Here is a 19,395-nt window from a genome sequence, read left to right as displayed (position 1 = left end):
ATATTAAAACTATAATTCATAACCCTAATAAAACCAATAATATAATATCGGTTTGATCTGCATTTTTAAATAAAACCCACTTGAAGCGGACCCAAAATCCGCACCGCATGAGGCCAAACTGTACTAGCTACCAAGAACAAGCAATCCAACAACAGCGGGCGGGTTGCATTACTGCCCTACATATAAAAGCCTCCCACCAGCGGGAAAGCTTCTGCATTCCGTCGTTCCGTGTCCGTGGTGCGAGTTTACTTGTGTTCGCTTGTCGTCGTCGTTGGTCCTGAAGGAGCCACTCTAGTGCGGTTTGTTTCCTCTTCCAGTTGCAAGTCGGTTGATTGAATCCATTGTTCAACAAGCGGTCGGTCCGGTGCCGGTGTTTCCGTTGATCGTGGTGATTTGTGTGCTCGCTGCTCAGATTTGTTCTAGTTCGTGGTTTACCGGTGGAAGCTCGTTTGGCGTTACGGAATAGTTCCTTCATAGTGTCGATTAGACAAACTTTGCAAACAGGTAGGACTTATAACAAACATTCACAGTGAAAGTAAGCAAAATATAAAAGTTTTGGTAGAGCTAATGTTCCACATTTTTATTTGGCGCATTTCTTCAATTAAAGTTTCGTTATAACCCTTTGTGATATTTTTTTAAACTGCAATTGTGCTATTGAATTAATTAAAATAAATAATAGGGGGATTCACTTAACAGCGTAAACTGATTAAACTGATTAAACGTCGCGATCACCAAGGCAATCTTTGATTATTTCATTCGCAAAATCATGAAACATTTCAAATAAGCAGAAAATTATGGCTCACGCAGCAATTTAATCTGTTTAGTGAGTACCCCTAATGTTAGTCTTCCTAACATGCCAAAGTAAAGTTAAATTCAAAAGCTTTGTAGTTCCATGAATTAAGAATCAAAATCTCGCGCTAAGTTTCATATAGGCGTATATGCAATGATCGATTTCTCTTCATCGATTTACTCTTCGGACTTTTCGGAGACATACTTACAGGGAAATAAATCCGTTTTCGGATTATATTGTTCTCAGTGCACAACTAGAACTAGCATCTTAAACAACAAACACAACCGCAAATAGTTAACCTGCTATTTAGTTAACGAGAGCGAAAATCTACAAAGAGTAATCAATCATAGCAGATACGCCCCAAAGACACTAAACGCGAGAATGTATGCACGGTGTCAAAATTTTGATTATTATCGAACTTTCATGTACCTCGGATTTTTCTTCATAGAATGTTAGAATTTCGGCTATAATGTATAAATGCAAAATTTGAAAATATTCTATCGGGGAAAATTTGACTTAGGTGAGTTTTGGCTATTTTCCATACTAAAAATCAATAACTACTATTCTAGTCCAAAAAACGTCCCATACAAAATGTATGGAAAAATTTTCGCCGATGAAATATTTTCTAGTTGTCCGATTATGACTATATAGCCCAAAAACTAATCATTTTCGAAGAAAAATCCGTGGTACATGAATGTTCGATAATAATCGAAATTTTGACACCGTGGTATGCAAATGCAAACATTTGTGATTAGACGGCTATTAAATCACTTGTTTCAAATTCTACATTGGTGATCCACTAAAAACAACGTTTAATATTTTGTAGAAGTATTAGAATATAAAGATATGAGAAGTATGTTAAATATATTGTGTGTTTATTTGGAATTGTGTTGTGTGATTCACATTCTTAGAAGCTTACGTAATGAATACGTAAGCTTTTGTTAGAACTTATAATTGCTGTTTGAACCTTTCCCATGTTTTTATTCATTGGGTACTTACTTGAACTTAACAATAACATTCCAAAGAGTAATTCGAGTGTTTTCTTATAAATCAAATTCATCCACAAAAATTCGAATAATGTAAAATTTCACTGCAAAAAAAGTTATTTCAAATCTACAATAAATATAATAATAAAGTTTAACGAACATTTTTATTACTGACGTTTAAACAACAGCTGATTAAGTTCCTAAAAACGAAAAAAAAAACATTAGTTGAAACATGATTCAAATTTCTGGATTTTGCAAATAATAATATTCGGCAGAACCATTAGCTACTGCTATAATAATTTAATAATAACTTTATAATAACTCCATAATTCCTTACTTGTTTTTATTTACTTATGATTATATAAATTAAGTTAATTATATAAATAGGTTAATGATTTTATGGCTCTATCGGTCATTTTCTACTCAGCGTGTGAGGAAGTGGAGATTAAAGTGAATAATGAAATGATAGTATTCGCTAGGCTGCGAACAAGTGTGAAGATTTATGGAAGTTGGAATTAGGTATGAAGGCCATTTATTGAACGAACACAATGAATGCGTGAAACTTCTGCCGTACGACCTGCACTGAAACTGATCGGCTTGGTTGGTAGTTCATACCAACATACCAAGACTGGCTAGTTGATGTGATTACTCCAGAATTTTCTGCTGAAACTTTTCCAAGAATTCCTGCTAGTGTTTTACAGAAATTCCCCAGGGTTTTATTTTATTACAAGAATTCTTTCAAATACATCCATTCTTATTTTTCCAGTCATCCCTTTTTTGTAATTCCTTCAGAAACTTCCCCAGGAACTTCTACATTAGGGCTGCCCAACGTACGGCCCGCGGGCTGGATCCGGTCCGCGAGGACATTCCGCGGCACGAGTGAAGAAAAACTAATAGAATTTTGTGCGAGGAGTATTTTTTTACATTTCCCCTTTTCAAGTGAAATGTAATTTCAAATTAATGTGATATTTTCAAAGTGTGTTTCGATTCATTGCGGTTTGTAAATGTGTAAATTCTAATTTACAGATTGCGAGAAAACATCTGATTATGTTAGTAAGAAAGTTTTATGAAATTTTGAGAACTTTTTCCGATTTTGTAAAATAGATATATTAAAGCATTTCAACTTCTAGAGGTTTCTACATAAATAACTTTTGGAATTCTTTCAGGTATTCTGTTGGGTTTCGTCCTTTAATTTCACGGGAAATTCATCCTGAAATTTCCCCTGAATTTTCACGAAGGATTCCTATAAGGTTTCCTCTTGTGATTTTTAGTTTTTTGGTTTTCTACGGATTCTTCCACAACAATACCATCAAAGACAGTGGATATTTTCGGCTTAGAAAACTTTGGCAATTGATGCAGGAAGGCAACGGAAATAGAATTACCTGCGTTAGCTGGTTTCGCTTCCGCTGTTGTCCACTGTCTTCTGCCGACCATATTTACCATAAGTTGCAAGAAGGCTGTTTTCCAGTAGGGATGTCATGCCAAGAAGAAGAGGTAAAAGATTAAACATTACTGCTGTAAAACGCAAAAACAATCTCATACTAATAAAGCACCGAATATTCTTTTCAAATCCCCAATTTTCTCTGTCGTTAACAGTCCACATCCATGTTTGAACACAGAGAAATAACATTGTACAATAATTGCAGGATATTTAAAACATAAGTTTGAAGGCTTTTTTTAACGTTATAGAGGAACTATTTTTCTTATTAAAATTTTAAGCAAGTTTCTCACGGAGTTTGTTGGAAAAATGAAAAACATAAATTTTGTGTGAAATTCTTGGAATAATTTCTAAATGCATATTCAGAAAAAAAAGTTCTGGATTCTTAAAAGAACTTCTTCGAAGTTATTTTTGAAAAAAAAAAAATGGAAATAAAACCAGATAGGGTGATTTGCCAATTGTTGAACACTATCCAAATGTTGAACAGTTTCTGAAAAATGTATTATAAATATTGCATAATTAATTCTCCACAATGTAAACTTATGATGTTGATGCGTATACATGTATGCCGCGATACTGTACTAATTAAGTTACTAAATTATACAAATTTGACGTAAAAAAGTTGATTAAAAATTGTACCGATGATGGCACAAAAACTGGACAATTCTGAAGATTAATTAGAAAAATACTGTTACAAAACAAGCTTTGCTGGACATTAGACCATAAATATCAAATTCACACCATAGTTACAAGAACTGATAGGATTACCTTTACAGTTAAACATTGGTTAACATCGCATTTTAATTATTATTTCATTAAAAAATCTTTATCACACTATCATTATGCATCTATGATCCAATTGTTGAACACTGGCATAACTTCAGCTTTTAGCATGACTACCAGATTTGGTTTTTCATTTTTCCTAATCGTGCATCTCAAGGGGTTCCAGGCGCATTCCAGGGATATTCCAAAGGGCTTCAGAAAGGTTCTAGGGGTTTTCGAGGGGTATCAAGGGTGTTCCAGGGGTTCTCCAAAGATATTCTGAGTGTTGAGGGGATCTCACGAGTATTTCAGAGCGTTCCCGAGGAGTTCAGATCCAAGCGGTTTTATGTTTCATGGGCGCTCCAGGAGTGTTCCAGGGGCTTTCAAAGGCGTTCTTCTCTTCAGTCGTTTTTGCTTCTACTCAAATGTTTTCATTATTTTTTTTGCAAAAAGTAATTTTTAAAACGATTTCAGTCAAACAGGGCTCTCTTAAAAAATGAGAAGCAACTCCTTGATATTTGAATGAATTCCCAAGTAACAGAACAAGCTGAATAACAGTTTCTTAAGCTAAAGTTTGTTTAAGAGTGGTTTGTTCCACTGTTGTACAACAAAAATGTTTGTTGGGTTATCACTCAAATGACTGGCTGACTGTTTGGTTTGGTGGCCAAACTACAAACAGGCCAATGATAGGTTTATGGCGGGTTATACGCCATCAATCACGAATAAAGCTTGAGCGAGAACATTTTTTTCTTAGAAAATTGAATTTAAAGGAATGCAAATTCAATGGGGGTATAAGAGATGAGTGGATCTAGACGTTCACTGGATATTTAGCGGAGTTATGCACGGAAAAACAAAAGAAAACCAAAATTTTAGTTCTAACTCATTTTTTTAGGTTTCGTGCTAACGTAAGAACACACACACAAGACGCAGCGCGACACGAACACAACACTTATCGTTCCTACAAACATAAAAAGTAATTAAACATTTACTTCAATTACTTTTTATGTTTGTAAGAACGATAAGTGTTGTGTCCGTGTCGCGCCGCGTTGCTTTAGTTCTAACCTTTAAAAAGTTGGCGAAAAGTAGAGTGTTTTGAAAAAAAAAAAAAAGTTTTAAGTGGAATTTCTGCAGAAAATCGCCTGGCGTTTAAATTTTGAGACTTCCTGGAGGAATTATGAATATATTACTGTATTTCTCAATATGATAAAAACATCAAAATTTCAGTATGGATTTATAGAGGGAATCAGCATGACTTAAACGACTGGCTCGAAAAAACCTGGTATACCAAGTTGACTGAAAACTGAATACCGATCTTAAAATCATTGGAGTTCTTTGAATAAAAACTGGAAGCTTTTGCAATACTGAACCGTTAACCCTCTAATAATCAATCCCGCTTTAACACGGGCTATAGTTTGAGCATTTTTGTGTTTTTTTTTCCTGGGCAATCAAAACTTTTATATTTTTGGCTAATATTAAGGGCTGTTCTGTATATTATAAAATGGTTTTGGTAACTTCTAGAGCGTACAGTAACCACTTACTTATGAATCACCTACAGTTTATGAATCAAAATAACTATATAATAAGGTTCAGGTATCAGAAGGCCGGCTCCAGAGGTACGTTATCCTCCATTTGGGACATTTGTACCAAAAATATAATAAGGTTACTTGTCATAAAACGTCTAACACGCATTTTTGCTAGATAAATCCTTGTGTATATCGAACATCACTATACTTGTTACAGCGCGGAATCCTATTTTGCTATTGTTGCCATTTTTTAGTTACTTTTTGCAAGACGTATGCTTAGTGTCGATTAGAATAAATTAAATATTTAGAGGTTCCTGAACAGCTTTTTGGGGAAAAATTAAACTGCAACCAACTCTAACATGTTGAATCAGAAGGAAAAGTGTTGTGGAATGGCGACTTTACCTAAAACATTGAGCAAAACACCTGCATGATAAAAGCCAATTCAAAACCTGAATTAGCTTCGAAAGATTCAATGCCATTTTGTACGTTGTTATCGCATGCTACAGAAGTTTAAAACGTTGACTTTTGAGTTTACATCTCACTATACTAAATAAAAATAACTAAATAATTAGACAAAAGCTTTACACTGCTATTTCAGTGATGATATGGCGATAAATTTGCAATTATAGTCAAATTGTGATTGATTGATTGATTTGTCTTTCTTAGAGAGACTTTCAGCCCTTGGCTGTAGTCAAATTGTGCTTGTTTCTATGAAAAAGGCATAACCACATTACACAAAGCAAATTTTGGTCAAAATTTGCCACAATAGGGATATAATCAAGATTTGGAAAAGATAATTCTGGGTTAAACAGAAATATAACGCAGTTTTGCTTTTTTTACAAAACAAAAATCATTAAAACAGGTACAGTGACAATTTTAGCAATTTTAAGAATCACGATAAAATGACTCCGTACTTCAGCCAATCTAAATCTTATAGATTATTCCGTATGGTCATAGTTTCTACCAGGGGCGTACAATTTCGTTTCAATGATACACTTTCATGCAACATTTGAATGAGTCACTTCAAGTGTTTCATACATTTTTCTAATGACTCGGTCGTTAAAAAAAACTTTTCCACTCATCGTAGCACTCGGTAGTCTCCCACCCGGTCGCATTGCTTGTGCTTCACCCGTCAGAGCATTAGTGTCTCACTGGTGCGCGCTAGTCTCTCAATGGTTACGGGCGCCGGTTAATTGGATTTAAGTGGTCGAATTTGTTATCCTCTTTCATAAAACATAATTATCATTCTATTGGCGTGCACCACTATTTAAAAATGTGGTTTAAATAGTGTTTTTAGCATGTTGAAGTATTTCAATGACTCATAAATGAAACGAAAATCCAAGTGTATCATCCCATGTTTCATACACACTTGTTTCTGTAGCAGCAACGAACGAGTGTGTTGCTGGGTGAGAGATGAAGCATCACAGCAGTCCGTTCGCATGGAAAACGATTTGCTACAGTCGTCGTACGTCATGTTTTCCTTTCGAAATTGCACGACCCTGGTTTCTACCACTTATGCTGAGGACAACAACCTTATTTAATTTAACTTTACACCATTACTCAATGAAAACTAGACGAACTATCACATTTGCAATTATTATAAAATGATGAAGGGCAGTTTATTTCAAAACATATGCTGTACTTTATCAGTATCATGTGAGCTTTTAATTAATACATTCACTTTGAAAATCTTAATTACAGATGGGAAATTAATTCAATTTGATTGTGTATCCGAACTAATTGAACACCATATATACGAACAAAAACTAAATTGAAAAAAAAGAATCAGGGTCGCCCAATTTTCCGGAAAACTCTAGTGGAAAACAAACATTTTCCACAGACACCACCTACTTTAAAAATTATAACTCAAGAACGAAGCATCGTAGACACAATTTTATTTTGTGAAACCATAAACAAATTTTCCCAGCAATAAAAAAATACACAATAAATATGGTTTTCCTCAAAATTTTCCACTAATGAGGAAAGTCGGTTGGAATAGTCGGAAAACTTTTTTCGAAATCCGGAAAAAATCCAAAAAGGAAATTCTATAAGCCAAATTCTAAAAAAAATCACGATGTGGTTTTTCTCCGTTCCTGAGTTATTACCAATTTTGTGAAAATTGTCCCGATGCGCTATATGAGCCGTTTGTTTAAAAAATCATAGCCTAAGAACGAAGCAATCGTAAGCAGATTAAAAAAAAAAAATACAAAATGAAAATTATTTTCCACAAACTTTTCCTTGTTGAGGAAAATCGGTTGAAAAAGTCGGAAAAACGAAGGCCGGAAAATTTCCAAAAAAATATGTTTTTGCATGGAAATTTTATTGTAGTGGAGCGGCCTGGTGTGGTGGTTAGAACACTTGACTATCACGCCGAGGTCCTGGGATCGAATCCCACTCCCGACAAACTCACAAAATGTGGGTTCTTCCTTCGGAAGGGAAGTCAAGCGTGGGTCCCGAGATGAATTAGCCCTGGGCTAAAAATCTCGTTAATACAGATAAAAAAAGGAAAATTTACAAGCTATGTTCTGTAAAATTTTCAAGATGTGGTTTTTCTCCGTTCCTGAGTTATGACCAATTTTGTGAAAATAATAATAGAGACTGTAACAGTCATGAAATCGAACGTTTACTGTGTATACCTCATATCACCGTCCAAATTGAATTTCTAAATGAATTTTTAGTACAAAAGCTCACAAGTGCTCGGATAACCGAGTGAACCGCGTGATAACGATGATAAAGAAATGACACATCAAAAACGAGACAGACAATCAGATGTAGGTTTGAGGTTTCATTGGAGGAAAGAGGACAGATCCTGGGGATGAAACCCAAAGCGATTAACTTCCGCCAAAGATCGCGTAGGTATTAGTTACTTATAAGGCCAAATGGGCCCATCTTATTCTCCTCGCTTGAACAACTCGGTCACTTCTAAAGTTCGCTCAGAACCATCCAGACGTAGTCTACCAGGCGTTTTTAAGTAGTGAAGCCAAAGAAAAGGCAAAAGGCAAGTTTTAGCGTGACCGGCTTAGAGCTGTAGTGAGAGCGACTAACTAGTGATTAACTAGAGATTACCTAGTGAAGTTAGGAGAAACAAAATTATCGGGAGTGTTACAAGGTGAATTCTGAGGTGTTCAGAACACCTTGAACGTAGGTAAATCGATGGTTCTGTGTATAGTCAAGATGGTACTAAACCTTAGATAAATCTTTGCATAGATAGTGTGACATCCCGAAACCATAGCAGACAAGATCTCGTATTTCCGAAGATCGACACAGAGAAAAGGTAAAGATTTGTTATGTCAGTAGAAAACGGTGTGTTTTAATATGGTGTGTGTGGGTGGCTCAGCCACACCACGTGGCTTTTTTGTGTCTTCGTTAGTTTTTTCCGTGTAGGATAACCTGTGGGCCTTCTCCACGTGCCGTGGAGGGACGATTAGATCCAGAGGTCGTTACAAGCTGGTTTGGATCGTCTACAAAGTGCGCGGAGGCAAAAGTTTAGGGGATTTGCAACGTGGAGGATCAGAAGAACATCTCCCCCTTCCGATTCGGCAGAGGCCGTAGGTCGATCGAGCAACGATCGCGGAAGATCCCCCGTGCACCCGGACATAAGCCTCGAGAACTGAATCTACAGCGCGTATCCGAAAAGAAGATCCGTAGACCCATCGTGGAGACCACGTGCGCTTCACCCACGCGACACGTGTGAACAATCCAAGGCGTCGAGAAAACCGGGGTCTAGCGAAGACCATCAAGCTAGGAGCGCAGCATCGAGAAGAGCACAGGAGCATCATCATCGGCCGCAACGGAAAACAGGTACCTGTAGTGATAAGCCACGAACAAACACACCGAACGATATAGGGATAGCTAGGTTTAGGTAGATTGTGAGTACCAATAAACGTGATACCAAATTGATCCCTAGCGTCGATTGCGAAATATTAGTGGTGGTTCGTTTTATTTTGAGCGAGGAGAGTTTTGATTAGATTTTTTAATTATTGCGTTCGTACTGAGGTTTGAGAGTTAAGGTCGGTATTTCGTTGGCGAGAGCTAAGTGTGAGTAGATTGAGTACTCGGGAAATCGAGTCGGGAATCCGGTAAATTGAGAACCTGCCCTGAGTGTCTCTCTCGGGTTTGTCGGGCTCAGACACACAGTATTGGCATCCTTGTAGTTTGCAAGGTTGGCGCTTAAGCTGGTACTGGAATTGATGTTCAGTTAAAAACACCCTCACTTTACAAGACGGTCGAAAATTACGCAACATTTGGACAATTTACACAAAATGACTCGTGAATTAGAAGTATAGAGACAAACGTACTGTTTAGTTTTGACTACTTTGAAATATAAGATTTATTTTTTTATGTTGCCGAAACCCATCGATGACTCATAGGGTCTCGTAGGGTCAGTGTTCGCAACAGCGAATAATAATGGGTATCCCTAACGCCGATGAGGCACCGTCCGTGCAGAATGACAGCAGCTATCAATGTTCCCTTTTCCTCTCCCATCCTTGTTTTTTTTCTCTCTTACTAACCCGAGCCAGCCGTGGTAACGGCTTTTCATCCACTAACACTAGCACGTAAGAATTTGAATTTCAAACAGCCAGCCAATCACGAATTGCTTTATTAAAATTTGTACATCTTGTCTTTTTTATTGCGTCTTAATTTTCAAACTGGCTAACCTATAAAAATCAACCCAAACCATGTATCAGGATCAGTCGTGAATAAATTTTTACTAAGTGAACACCGATCGTAAAGTTATTTTCCGGAAGAAAAGTGCCCAGTTTTGAAGCAGAATGTTCCTGTTGTGTGCCTCGTTCCTGATCCTGCTTCAACAGATGCCGTTTTGCTGGATTGATCGCTGTCGTGTCGCCGCAGCTCAATTTCCACGCAGGAGTTAAGTTATTCAGAAATTAAATTACCGAATCTGAGCAAGCGACACCGACGAGCAGATTGTCTAGCAAAATTGCGCTTTTGTTCCGTCGCGAATCGTTGGCAGTGGGCCAACGCGGATTATCCTGGTTCGAGCGTAGTTGGCAGTGTGCCAACTGCTTTCTCCGTCTCTTGCTGGCAGTGGGCCAGCAAGAAATCAATCCGCCGTCATCCAACACGTTGGCAGTGGCCAACATAGTGGTCCTTCTGCTCCGGATCAGTGAAAAATGCAGTCCGCGAGCCGCGGGTGATTTTCCTGCTTTCCGCCGAAGTGAAATGAAGAAAACTCCGAGAAAGTGAAAAGACGAACATTGTGCCTAGTTGGTGAGAACAGTCACCGTTGAAGTGTGTGTGAACAGTAACTGAACAGTAAAAAGAAAATCAAAACTAGAACGCAGAAAAAGGTGTGTGTTTTTCCGTCTGGCATCATCGTGTGTTTCTTCGGTTGATCTTCCTGTAGTAACAATCCTATATCCCGATGTCCGTCGGTCGAACTCCGATCAAAACCGTGAAGGAAAACATGGAGGAGGTTAAGTCTCTGGTCCACCAACGTGGCCAGGTTAAAGGTAAGGTAACTTTGATATCCAATGCCTTGGAAAACGCCGAACAAGATCCCTCTCAGGTGAGTCTACCTTTACTCAAAGTGTTTGATAAGAAGTTAGAAGGTCATTACACCGAATATTTGAAATTTCATAAGGAGATTCTTTGTGCTACCCCTCCTAGTAAAATCGATGAGCAAGATGAAAAGCTCAATGAATTCGACAAGCTCCACACCGATTGTTTGGTTCGGTTGGAAAATCTTATTCATGGCTTGAGTAAACCAGCCATTTCCCCCCAAGCAAATTCCGTTGCGCCAGCTAGTGCCACTCAAGTTATCGTTCAACAACAGCCGCTCAAAGCACCCATCCCTACATTCGATGGTCGCTATGAGAACTGGCCTCGGTTCAAGTCAATGTTTCAAGACATTATGAGCCGATGTTCCGATTCCGATGCTATCAAACTGCATCATCTAGAAAAAGCACTAGTTGGTGCCGCTTCCGGCATTCTAGATGCCAAAACGCTCTCTGATAACAATTATTCACATGCTTGGGACATATTGATTGACAGGTATGAAAACCCGAGAGTCATTATTGACACTCACATAGACGGGCTTCTAGCTATGAAAAAGATGTCTAATGTCGAATTCGTTTTTGATTCAGTTCCAACCTGGGTTGGAACTGGATGAGATCACAGTTTCAACCCCAACCCGACTTCGGTTTCGCTTGTACTAAAGTTTGTTTGAGTTTGTTTGACGTTTGTTTGTTTACACATTTTCCGCCAATCCAGTTCCAACCCAGGTTCAAAAACGAATTCGACATAAGGAATCCTATAAAGAACTGCGTGAATTGGTGGACACGTGCACTCGGCACGTCGAGGGCCTTAAGGTGATGAAGCAACCAATTCAGGGGACAACGGGATTGATCATTAACAAAATTTTGACTTCGTGTCTTGACCCTTCCACTCGTAAGCAGTGGGAGCAATCTCTTGCCCACGGTCAGTTGCCCGATCTTGACAGGACACTGACATTCCTGAAGGAACAATGCCGTGTCCTTGAACGTTGTGAAGCAGATTATCCTACGACAGCTAAGTCACATCCATCGAAACCGTCTCAACAATCTGTTAAGCCTGCAAACGTGAAGGTTCATGCCACAACTTCCGACTCCAACGTGGAGCTTTGTCAGTTTTGTGGCAGGAATCATTTCAATTATCTTTGTCCTGAATTTCGGAAACTGTCGGTATCGGACAGAGTCGCGAAGGTAAGAGAGTCACATCCCGAGCAGAATCTGACAACAAAATGATAGCAAATCAACAACTTGATTTGTATTCAACAGCAAATTGATATCACATTTTGATATCAGTTGGTCTTGACTAAATTTGATTTCAAACTTAGATTTCGTTTTGCTGTCACTTCAAACTATTTAAAAAATAAGTTTTTAAGTTATTCCATAGCTTCTAGGCAATCTTGTATAATAACTTCAGGAATATACCATTAGTGTAGTTATCTTATGGCATTTAGGATTTAATATCAATCGAAAAACTCATATATTTAACGATTTTTCCATTTCTTCGTACTGATAGCAAAAACAGTTATCAATTTGCTATCACTGATAGCAGGAATTGTTTTCAGCTTGCTGCTACGGGAACATTTTTCTGCTCTCATTTTTGATGTTTTAACCGTTAAAACGACCAAAACGACAACAACCTGAGTTATCAAAATTTGCAATATCACAACATCAAAATTTGTTTTCAATTTGCTGTCAGACTTTGCTCGGGATGTTTGTTTTAACTGCTTGCGTCGTGGACACCGGTCCGTCATTGGCGTAGCTAGGGGGGGTTCCAAGGGTGCCTGGCACCCCCTGGAACACATTTGGCACCCCCTAGATTTTTTTATTGACAGACACCTGAAATTAAAAACTTAACACAATAATTCTAATATTTATTAATGGCACATTTCAACAAAACTTAAGCACACCCAGAATTACTTGTATACTTGTTGTACGTTTTGGCGTTTACGATATTGGTAAGAACAATTAACAGACTTCTCTATGGATTTCTCCAGAAACACATCTATCTATTCATACAGTGATTTCTCTAGGCTTCCTCATGGATTCCTACCGATTTTTCTTTCAATAAACATCCCTTAGCATTCTCCACGCAATCCCCATTAGGACTCCTTTCAGAAATACTTCTAGGGAATTCTCCTGGCATACTTACTTGATGCAATACTTTCGGGAAATCCTCCTGAGATTCCTCCAGAAATTCCTCCTGCAATTCCATCACGGATTCCTCCAGTATACTTCTACCGATTCTTTCAAGGAGAACTGTAGGTATTCATCCAGGCATTTGTTAGAGGAACTACTTCTATGATACCTCCCGGAATTCTAAGAAATCCTCCAGATAACTGTGGAACTTTAGAAATTATGCTACGGATTCTTCTAGAGCTTTCTCCTGGCTTTTTTGCTGGGATCTTTCCAGGCTTCCTGGGATTCTTGCAGAAATTTGATTGTTCTACCACGGATTTCTCCAAGGACTCATCCAAGAATTCCTTCAGAAATTTTATCCAAAGATTCCTCCAGAAATTCTTGCCGAATCTCCTTTTGGCCTTCCTCCAAGGATACCTCAAGCAACTTTTCCTGCGGTTCTTCCAGCAATTCCTCCAGAAATTCTTACTAGAATACGTCCTGAAATTCTTGTAGTGATTCCTATACGAATTTATCCTGGCATTGTGGTTGGAATTCATCCGAAAATTTTCCTGAGATTCCTTCAGAAATTACTCCTGCGATTCATTCAGGGCCTTCGTTATAAATTCTTCCAAAATACCTTTACCGATTCTTGCAACGACTTCTCTAGGTGTTCCAAGGATTTTTTCTTCGGATTCTCCCAGGCATTTCCTGTATAGTTTCCTCCAGCAATTCCTTCTAGGATTTATGCTGAGATTTCTACAATGATACATCCCAGAATCCTTCTTTTTTTTCTTGTGATTTCTTCATAATTTTTATCAAAGTTATTTTATCCAAGGATTCTCTCATCAGCTTCTCATACTCTTCCTCCAGGATTCATTTATTTAGTTCACATCAAATTCATGATAATACTGAATCAACAATTTGCCGCCATAATACTCGATTTGCAGCTGCAGCTCTCCATCCTCGGTCACGCCCAACACTCGCCAGATCACGCTCCAACTGGTCCGCCCATCGTGCTCTCTGCGCTCCACGCCTTCTTGTACCAACCGGATGGTTAGCAAACACCAACTTCGCAGGGTTGTTGTCCGGCATTCTTGCAACATGCCCTGCCCACCGTATCCTTCCAGCTTTGGCCACTTTCTGGATACTGTGTTCGCCGTAAAGTGCAGCGAGCTCGTGGTTCATCCTTCTCCGCCACACACCGTTCTCCTGCACACCGCCGAAGATCGTCCTTAGCACCCGTCGCTCGAAAACTCCGAGTGCTTGCAGGTCCTCCTCGAGCATCGTCCATGTCTCGTGTCCGTAGAGAACCACCGGTCTTATTAACGTCTTGTACATGGTACATTTGGTGCGGGGGTGAATCTTTTTTGACCGCAGTTTCTTCTGGAGCCCATAGTAGGCACGACTTCCACTGATGATGCGCCTTCGTATTTCACGGCTCACATTATTGTCAGCCGTTAGCAAGGAACCGAGGTAGACGAATTCTTCTACCACCTCGAAAGTATCCCCGTCTATCGTAACATTGCTGCCAAGGCTTGTCCTGTCTCGCTCAGTCCCACCTACCAGCATGTACTTTGTCTTAGCCGCATTCACCACCAGTCCGACCTTTGCTGCTTCACGTTTCAGGCGGGTGTACTGTTCTGCCACCGTTCCAAATGTTCTGGCAATAATATCCATGTCATCCGCAAAACAGACAAATTGGCTGGATTTCGTGAAGATCGTACCCCGGCTGTTGAGCCCGGCTCGTCGCATAACACCTTCCAGGGCGATGTTGAATAGTAGGCAGGAAAGTCCATCACCTTGTCGTAGTCCCCGTCGAGATTCAAATGAACTGGATAGCTCACCCGAAATCCTTACGCTGTTCTGCACACCGTCCATCGTTGCTCTTATCAGTCTAGTCAACTTCCCGGGAAAGCTGTTCTCGTCCATAATTTTCCATAGCTCTGTGCGGTCGATACTGTCGTATGCCGCTTTGAAGTCGATGAACAGGTGATGCGTTGGGACCTGGTATTCACGGCATTTCTGGAGGATTTGCCGTACGGTGAAGATCTGGTCCGTTGTCGACCGGCCGTCGATGAAACCGGCTTGGTAACTTCCCACGAACTCATTTACTTTAGGTGAAAGACGACGGAAGATGATCTGGGATAGCACTTTGTAGGCGGCGTTCAAAATGGTGATCGCTCGAAAGTTCTCACACATTAACTTGTCGCCTTTCTTGTGGATGGGACAGATTATCCCTTCCTTCCACTCCTCCGGTAGCTGTTCGGTTTCCCAGATCTTGACTACTAACTGGTGCAGACAAGTGGCCAACTTTTCCGGGCCCATCTTGATGAGTTCTGCTGCGATACCGTCCTTACCAGCCGCTTTGTTGTTTTTGAGCTGGTGGATGGCATCCTTAACTTCCCTCAGCGTGGGAGTTGGTTCGTTCCCATCCTCTGCTGCACCAACATAGTAATTTCCTCCGCTGCCTTGGTCCTCCGTGCCTACATTCTCTTCGCCATTCAGGTGCTCGTCGAAGTGCTGCTTCCACCTTTCGATCACCTCACGTTTGTCCGTCAGGAGGCTCCCGTCCTTATCCCTGCAGATTTCGGCTTGCGGCACGCAGCCTTTGCGGGATGCGTTGAGCTTCTGGTAGAACTTGCGTGTTTCCTGTGAACGGCACAGCAGTTCCATTTTCTCGCACTCCGCTTCTTCCAGGCGGCGCTTTTTCTCCCGGAAGAGACGGGTCTGCTGCTTCCGCTTCTGTCTGTATCGCTCCACATTCTGTCGGGTTCCATGCTGCAGCATTACCGCCCGCGCTGCATCCTTCTCCTCCAGAACCGCTCTGCACTCCTCGTCGAACCAATCGTTTCGTCGACTCCGTTCTACGTACCCGATAGTGCTCTCGGCTGCGTTGTTGATGGCTGCTTTCATCGTACTCCAGCAGTCCTCTAGAGGGGCCACATCGAGCACACCCTCTTCTGGCAACGCTGCCTCGAGATTCTGCGCGTATGCGGTGGCGACATCCGGTTGCTTCAGTCGCTCTAGATCGTACCGGGGCGGCCGCCGGTAATGTACGTTGTTAATAACGGAGAGTTTTGGGCGCAGTTTAACCATCACCAGGTAGTGATCAGAGTCGATATTAGCGCCACGATAGGTCCTGACGTCGATAATGTCGGAGAAGTGCCGTGCAGCAATCAGAACGTGGTCGATTTGCGATTCCGTTTGTTGTGGTGATCTCCAGGTGTAACGATACGGGAGGCTGTGCTGGAAGAAGGTGCTACGAATGGCCATGTTCTTGGAGGCGGCGAAATCGATGAGGCGTAGGCCATTTTCGTTCGTCAGCTGGTGGGCGCTGAACTTTCCAATCGTCGGTCTGAATTCCTCCTCCTGGCCTACCTGAGCGTTTAGATCCCCTATGATGATCTTGACGTCGTGGTTTGGGCAGCGGTCGTACTCGCGTTCGAGCTGCGCGTAAAATGCGTCTTTGTCATCATCAGTGCTTCCGGAGTGAGGGCTGTGCACGTTTATTATGCTAATGTTTAAGAATCGGCCCTTGATTCTCAACCTGCACATTCTTTCGTCGATCGGCCACCAACCGATCACGCGCCTCTGCATGTTGCCCATCACTATAAAAGCTGTTCCCAGCTCACGTGTGTTGCCGCAACTCTGGTAGATGGTATGATTACCTCTAAACGTTCGCACCATAGATCCTGTCCAACACACCTCCTGCAGCGCTACGATTCCGAACCCGCGGTCCTTCAGTATATCGGCGAGTATGCGGGTGCTCCCGATGAAGTTGAGAGATCTGCAGTTCCACGTACCGAGCTTCCAATCGCAAGTCCCTTTTCGTCGCTGTGGTCGTTGCCATTGGTATCGGTTCGCATTCTTCTCTTGTTGATTTTCCGGTGCTAGTCTTTTTTACGGCTGGCTCGCAGGGCCTGACACCAACCCACTAACCCAGGGAGCTGGGCTTACCTTCCCGGAAGCTACGGGTTCTGCATTGGCATTTCCTCCAACTACAGTGCTAAATAGCTAGGCTCGAGCGCCAGTCTTCGCCGGGGGTGGTGTTTTTAATGGGCGCCCAGGAGATAATATTTTACCTGAGCTTCCACCCCCAGGAATTTCAGCTGAATTTCTCAAGCAATTCCTGCTGTGATTCTTCCAGCAATTCCTCCTAGGACTCCTCCAGAATTTTTTACTGAAATACCTCCCGGAATTCTTCTACAAATTTCTCCAGTATTCCTCTAAATACTTGCTGGGAATAATCAAGGCAATCTTTATAGGAGCCTTGCCTTCAGTGTTTCCTTCTGGAAATCCTGAAGGATTTTTTTCCTGGGATTTCTCCAAATATTTATCATTTTATTCCTCCAGGAACCCCTCTTGACTTTCATCCAGGAACTTCTCCTGGGATTCCATAAGCGATTCCTGCTGCCTCTAATGTTTCAGCAATGCCTCCTAGGTCTCCTCCAGAAATTCTTATTGTGATACCTGCAGGAATCCTTCTAGAGATTTCTTTTGGCATTCTTGCTAGGATTATTCTAGGCAATTTTCCTTGGATACTTTCAGAAATGCCTTTGATTCTTCCAGGGATTTTCCGTAAGACTCATCTAGGAGATCCTCTAGGGTTTTTATTCATGGATTACTCTAGAAATTAACCATAATATTACTCCTGGAAATTTCCTTGATTTCCTTGGACCGTTAGAGTATCTTCGTGCCTGCCACACGATATACACATGCAAAATGGTCATTGGCAGAGGAAGCTCTCAGTCAATAACTGTGGAAGTGCTCATAGAACACTAAGCTGAGAAGCAGGCTTTGTCCCAGTGAGGACGTTACGCCAAGAAGAAAGAGATATATTACTCCTGGAACTCCTCTTTGCCTTCTTCAAGGAATTCCAGTTATATAAATATAAATCTCTAGAGGATTTCCTAAACGAATTTCGCGAATAATTGAAATTTCCAAAAAAGCATAGGAGGTATAACTAGAAAAATCTCTAATGAAATCCTATAGAGACGTACAGGAAAAACTTGTAAATTATTAGAAGGCACAGAGTATTGCCAATTGTCAAATTGAGAGATGGGTGGGATTCAAACCCACGACTCCGTCTTCACTAAACCGTAGTATGGTCATTTCTTTGCGAGTTCCTTCAGCTTTTTTTTTTATTTCTGCGGTAGTTTCAATGGAATTTAATTTATTTAATTTCTTTGGATTTTTTTTAATAATTTCGGTGGCTATTCTTCTGAAATTATTTTAGATTTTTTTTAGTTGTTTTCAAATTTCTCAGGCAATTTTATCGTGATTACTTTTGCAATTATTTATTATATAATTCTTTTTATATCTATTGCTTCCGAAAATTGCTGAATTGGAAATTCAGAAATTATAAACTGGGCTTGCTTGAAGAAATTCCTATGAAATTCACAAAAAACTTCCCGACAAATTCCCAAAGAAATTACTAGAAAAATTTACATCAAAATTATCTTGAAACTTTCAGAATAGTTGCAAAGGAGTTCATATAAGAATTACCAGTGGAATTCCTGAAGAAATAATAAGGCTTTTTTCAAAAATTGGCTGAATGCAATCTCAAAATAAATTGCCGAAATATATTCTATAAAAATTTTCACAAACATTTACAATAAAAATTTCGAAGAAATGCTCAAAGAATTTTCAGAAATCATCAAAGGAAATCCTGAATAAAATTTTGAAAGAATTCCAAAAGTAATTGTCGTAGTATCACCGTGACAGAATTTTCAAAGAACCACCAAATTTTTTTTTCAAATAAATTCTCGAAGGAAATCTTTAAGAAATTTGCCGAATCAATTTCCAAAGAAATTACGGAAGAAGTTCTCAAAGTAATAATCGAAGTTTCCAAAATTACCATGGAAATTGCTCTATAAAATTCCCAAATAATTTGTCAATGCAAGTAATATCGGAATTGCCGAAGGTATTCCAAAAATACCTGCTGCAGGAATGCCTTAAATAATTACTGCAGAAATCTAGAAGAAATTTTCTAAAGAATTTTAATTAAAATTTGTAAAAGCGATTTATTAAAGAATTTCCGAAGAAGTTTTCGAAGGAATTGGCGAAGGAATACCGAATACCATAGATAATGAATGTCAAAAAAAAACGAAAATCCCAAAAAAAAGGTGGAATGATTTGCCGAAGACATTTCCACAAAATGAAGTTCCCAGAGTCATTGTCAAATGAATTACCAAAAGCTTTACTAAAAGAATTTTAAAAAGAAAATATCAATAGAATTACTGACATTAACAAAACAATGCTTAAA

At 39.9% G+C, this 19,395-nt stretch overlaps 2 protein-coding genes across 2 annotated transcripts in view; both read left to right on the top strand.

The window, feature by feature from the left end:
- The first annotated feature begins 206 nt into the window (after positions 1 to 206).
- Positions 207 to 19,395, top strand: part of LOC109432158 (calexcitin-1) — a 173,219-nt gene continuing 154,030 nt past the window's right edge. The window contains exon 1 of the mRNA XM_062846123.1: positions 207 to 504. The gene's annotated coding sequence lies outside the window, so the exon portion shown is untranslated. The remainder of the gene's footprint in view (positions 505 to 19,395) is intronic.
- On the top strand, positions 8,190 to 13,622 carry LOC134285429 (uncharacterized). Its single transcript, XM_062846122.1, has 3 exons — positions 8,190 to 8,644; positions 8,707 to 11,584; positions 11,769 to 13,622. Exons 2-3 carry the CDS (start codon positions 10,886 to 10,888, stop codon positions 12,243 to 12,245), a joined length of 1,176 nt encoding a protein of 391 aa, XP_062702106.1. The 5' UTR covers positions 8,190 to 8,644; positions 8,707 to 10,885; the 3' UTR covers positions 12,246 to 13,622.

Source organism: Aedes albopictus, chromosome 1 (genome assembly GCF_035046485.1).
Source record: "Aedes albopictus strain Foshan chromosome 1, AalbF5, whole genome shotgun sequence".
Lineage (NCBI taxonomy): Eukaryota > Metazoa > Arthropoda > Insecta > Diptera > Culicidae > Aedes > Aedes albopictus.
Note: the sequence above shows the minus strand (reverse complement) of the source record. Positions and strands in the feature narration are given on the sequence as shown.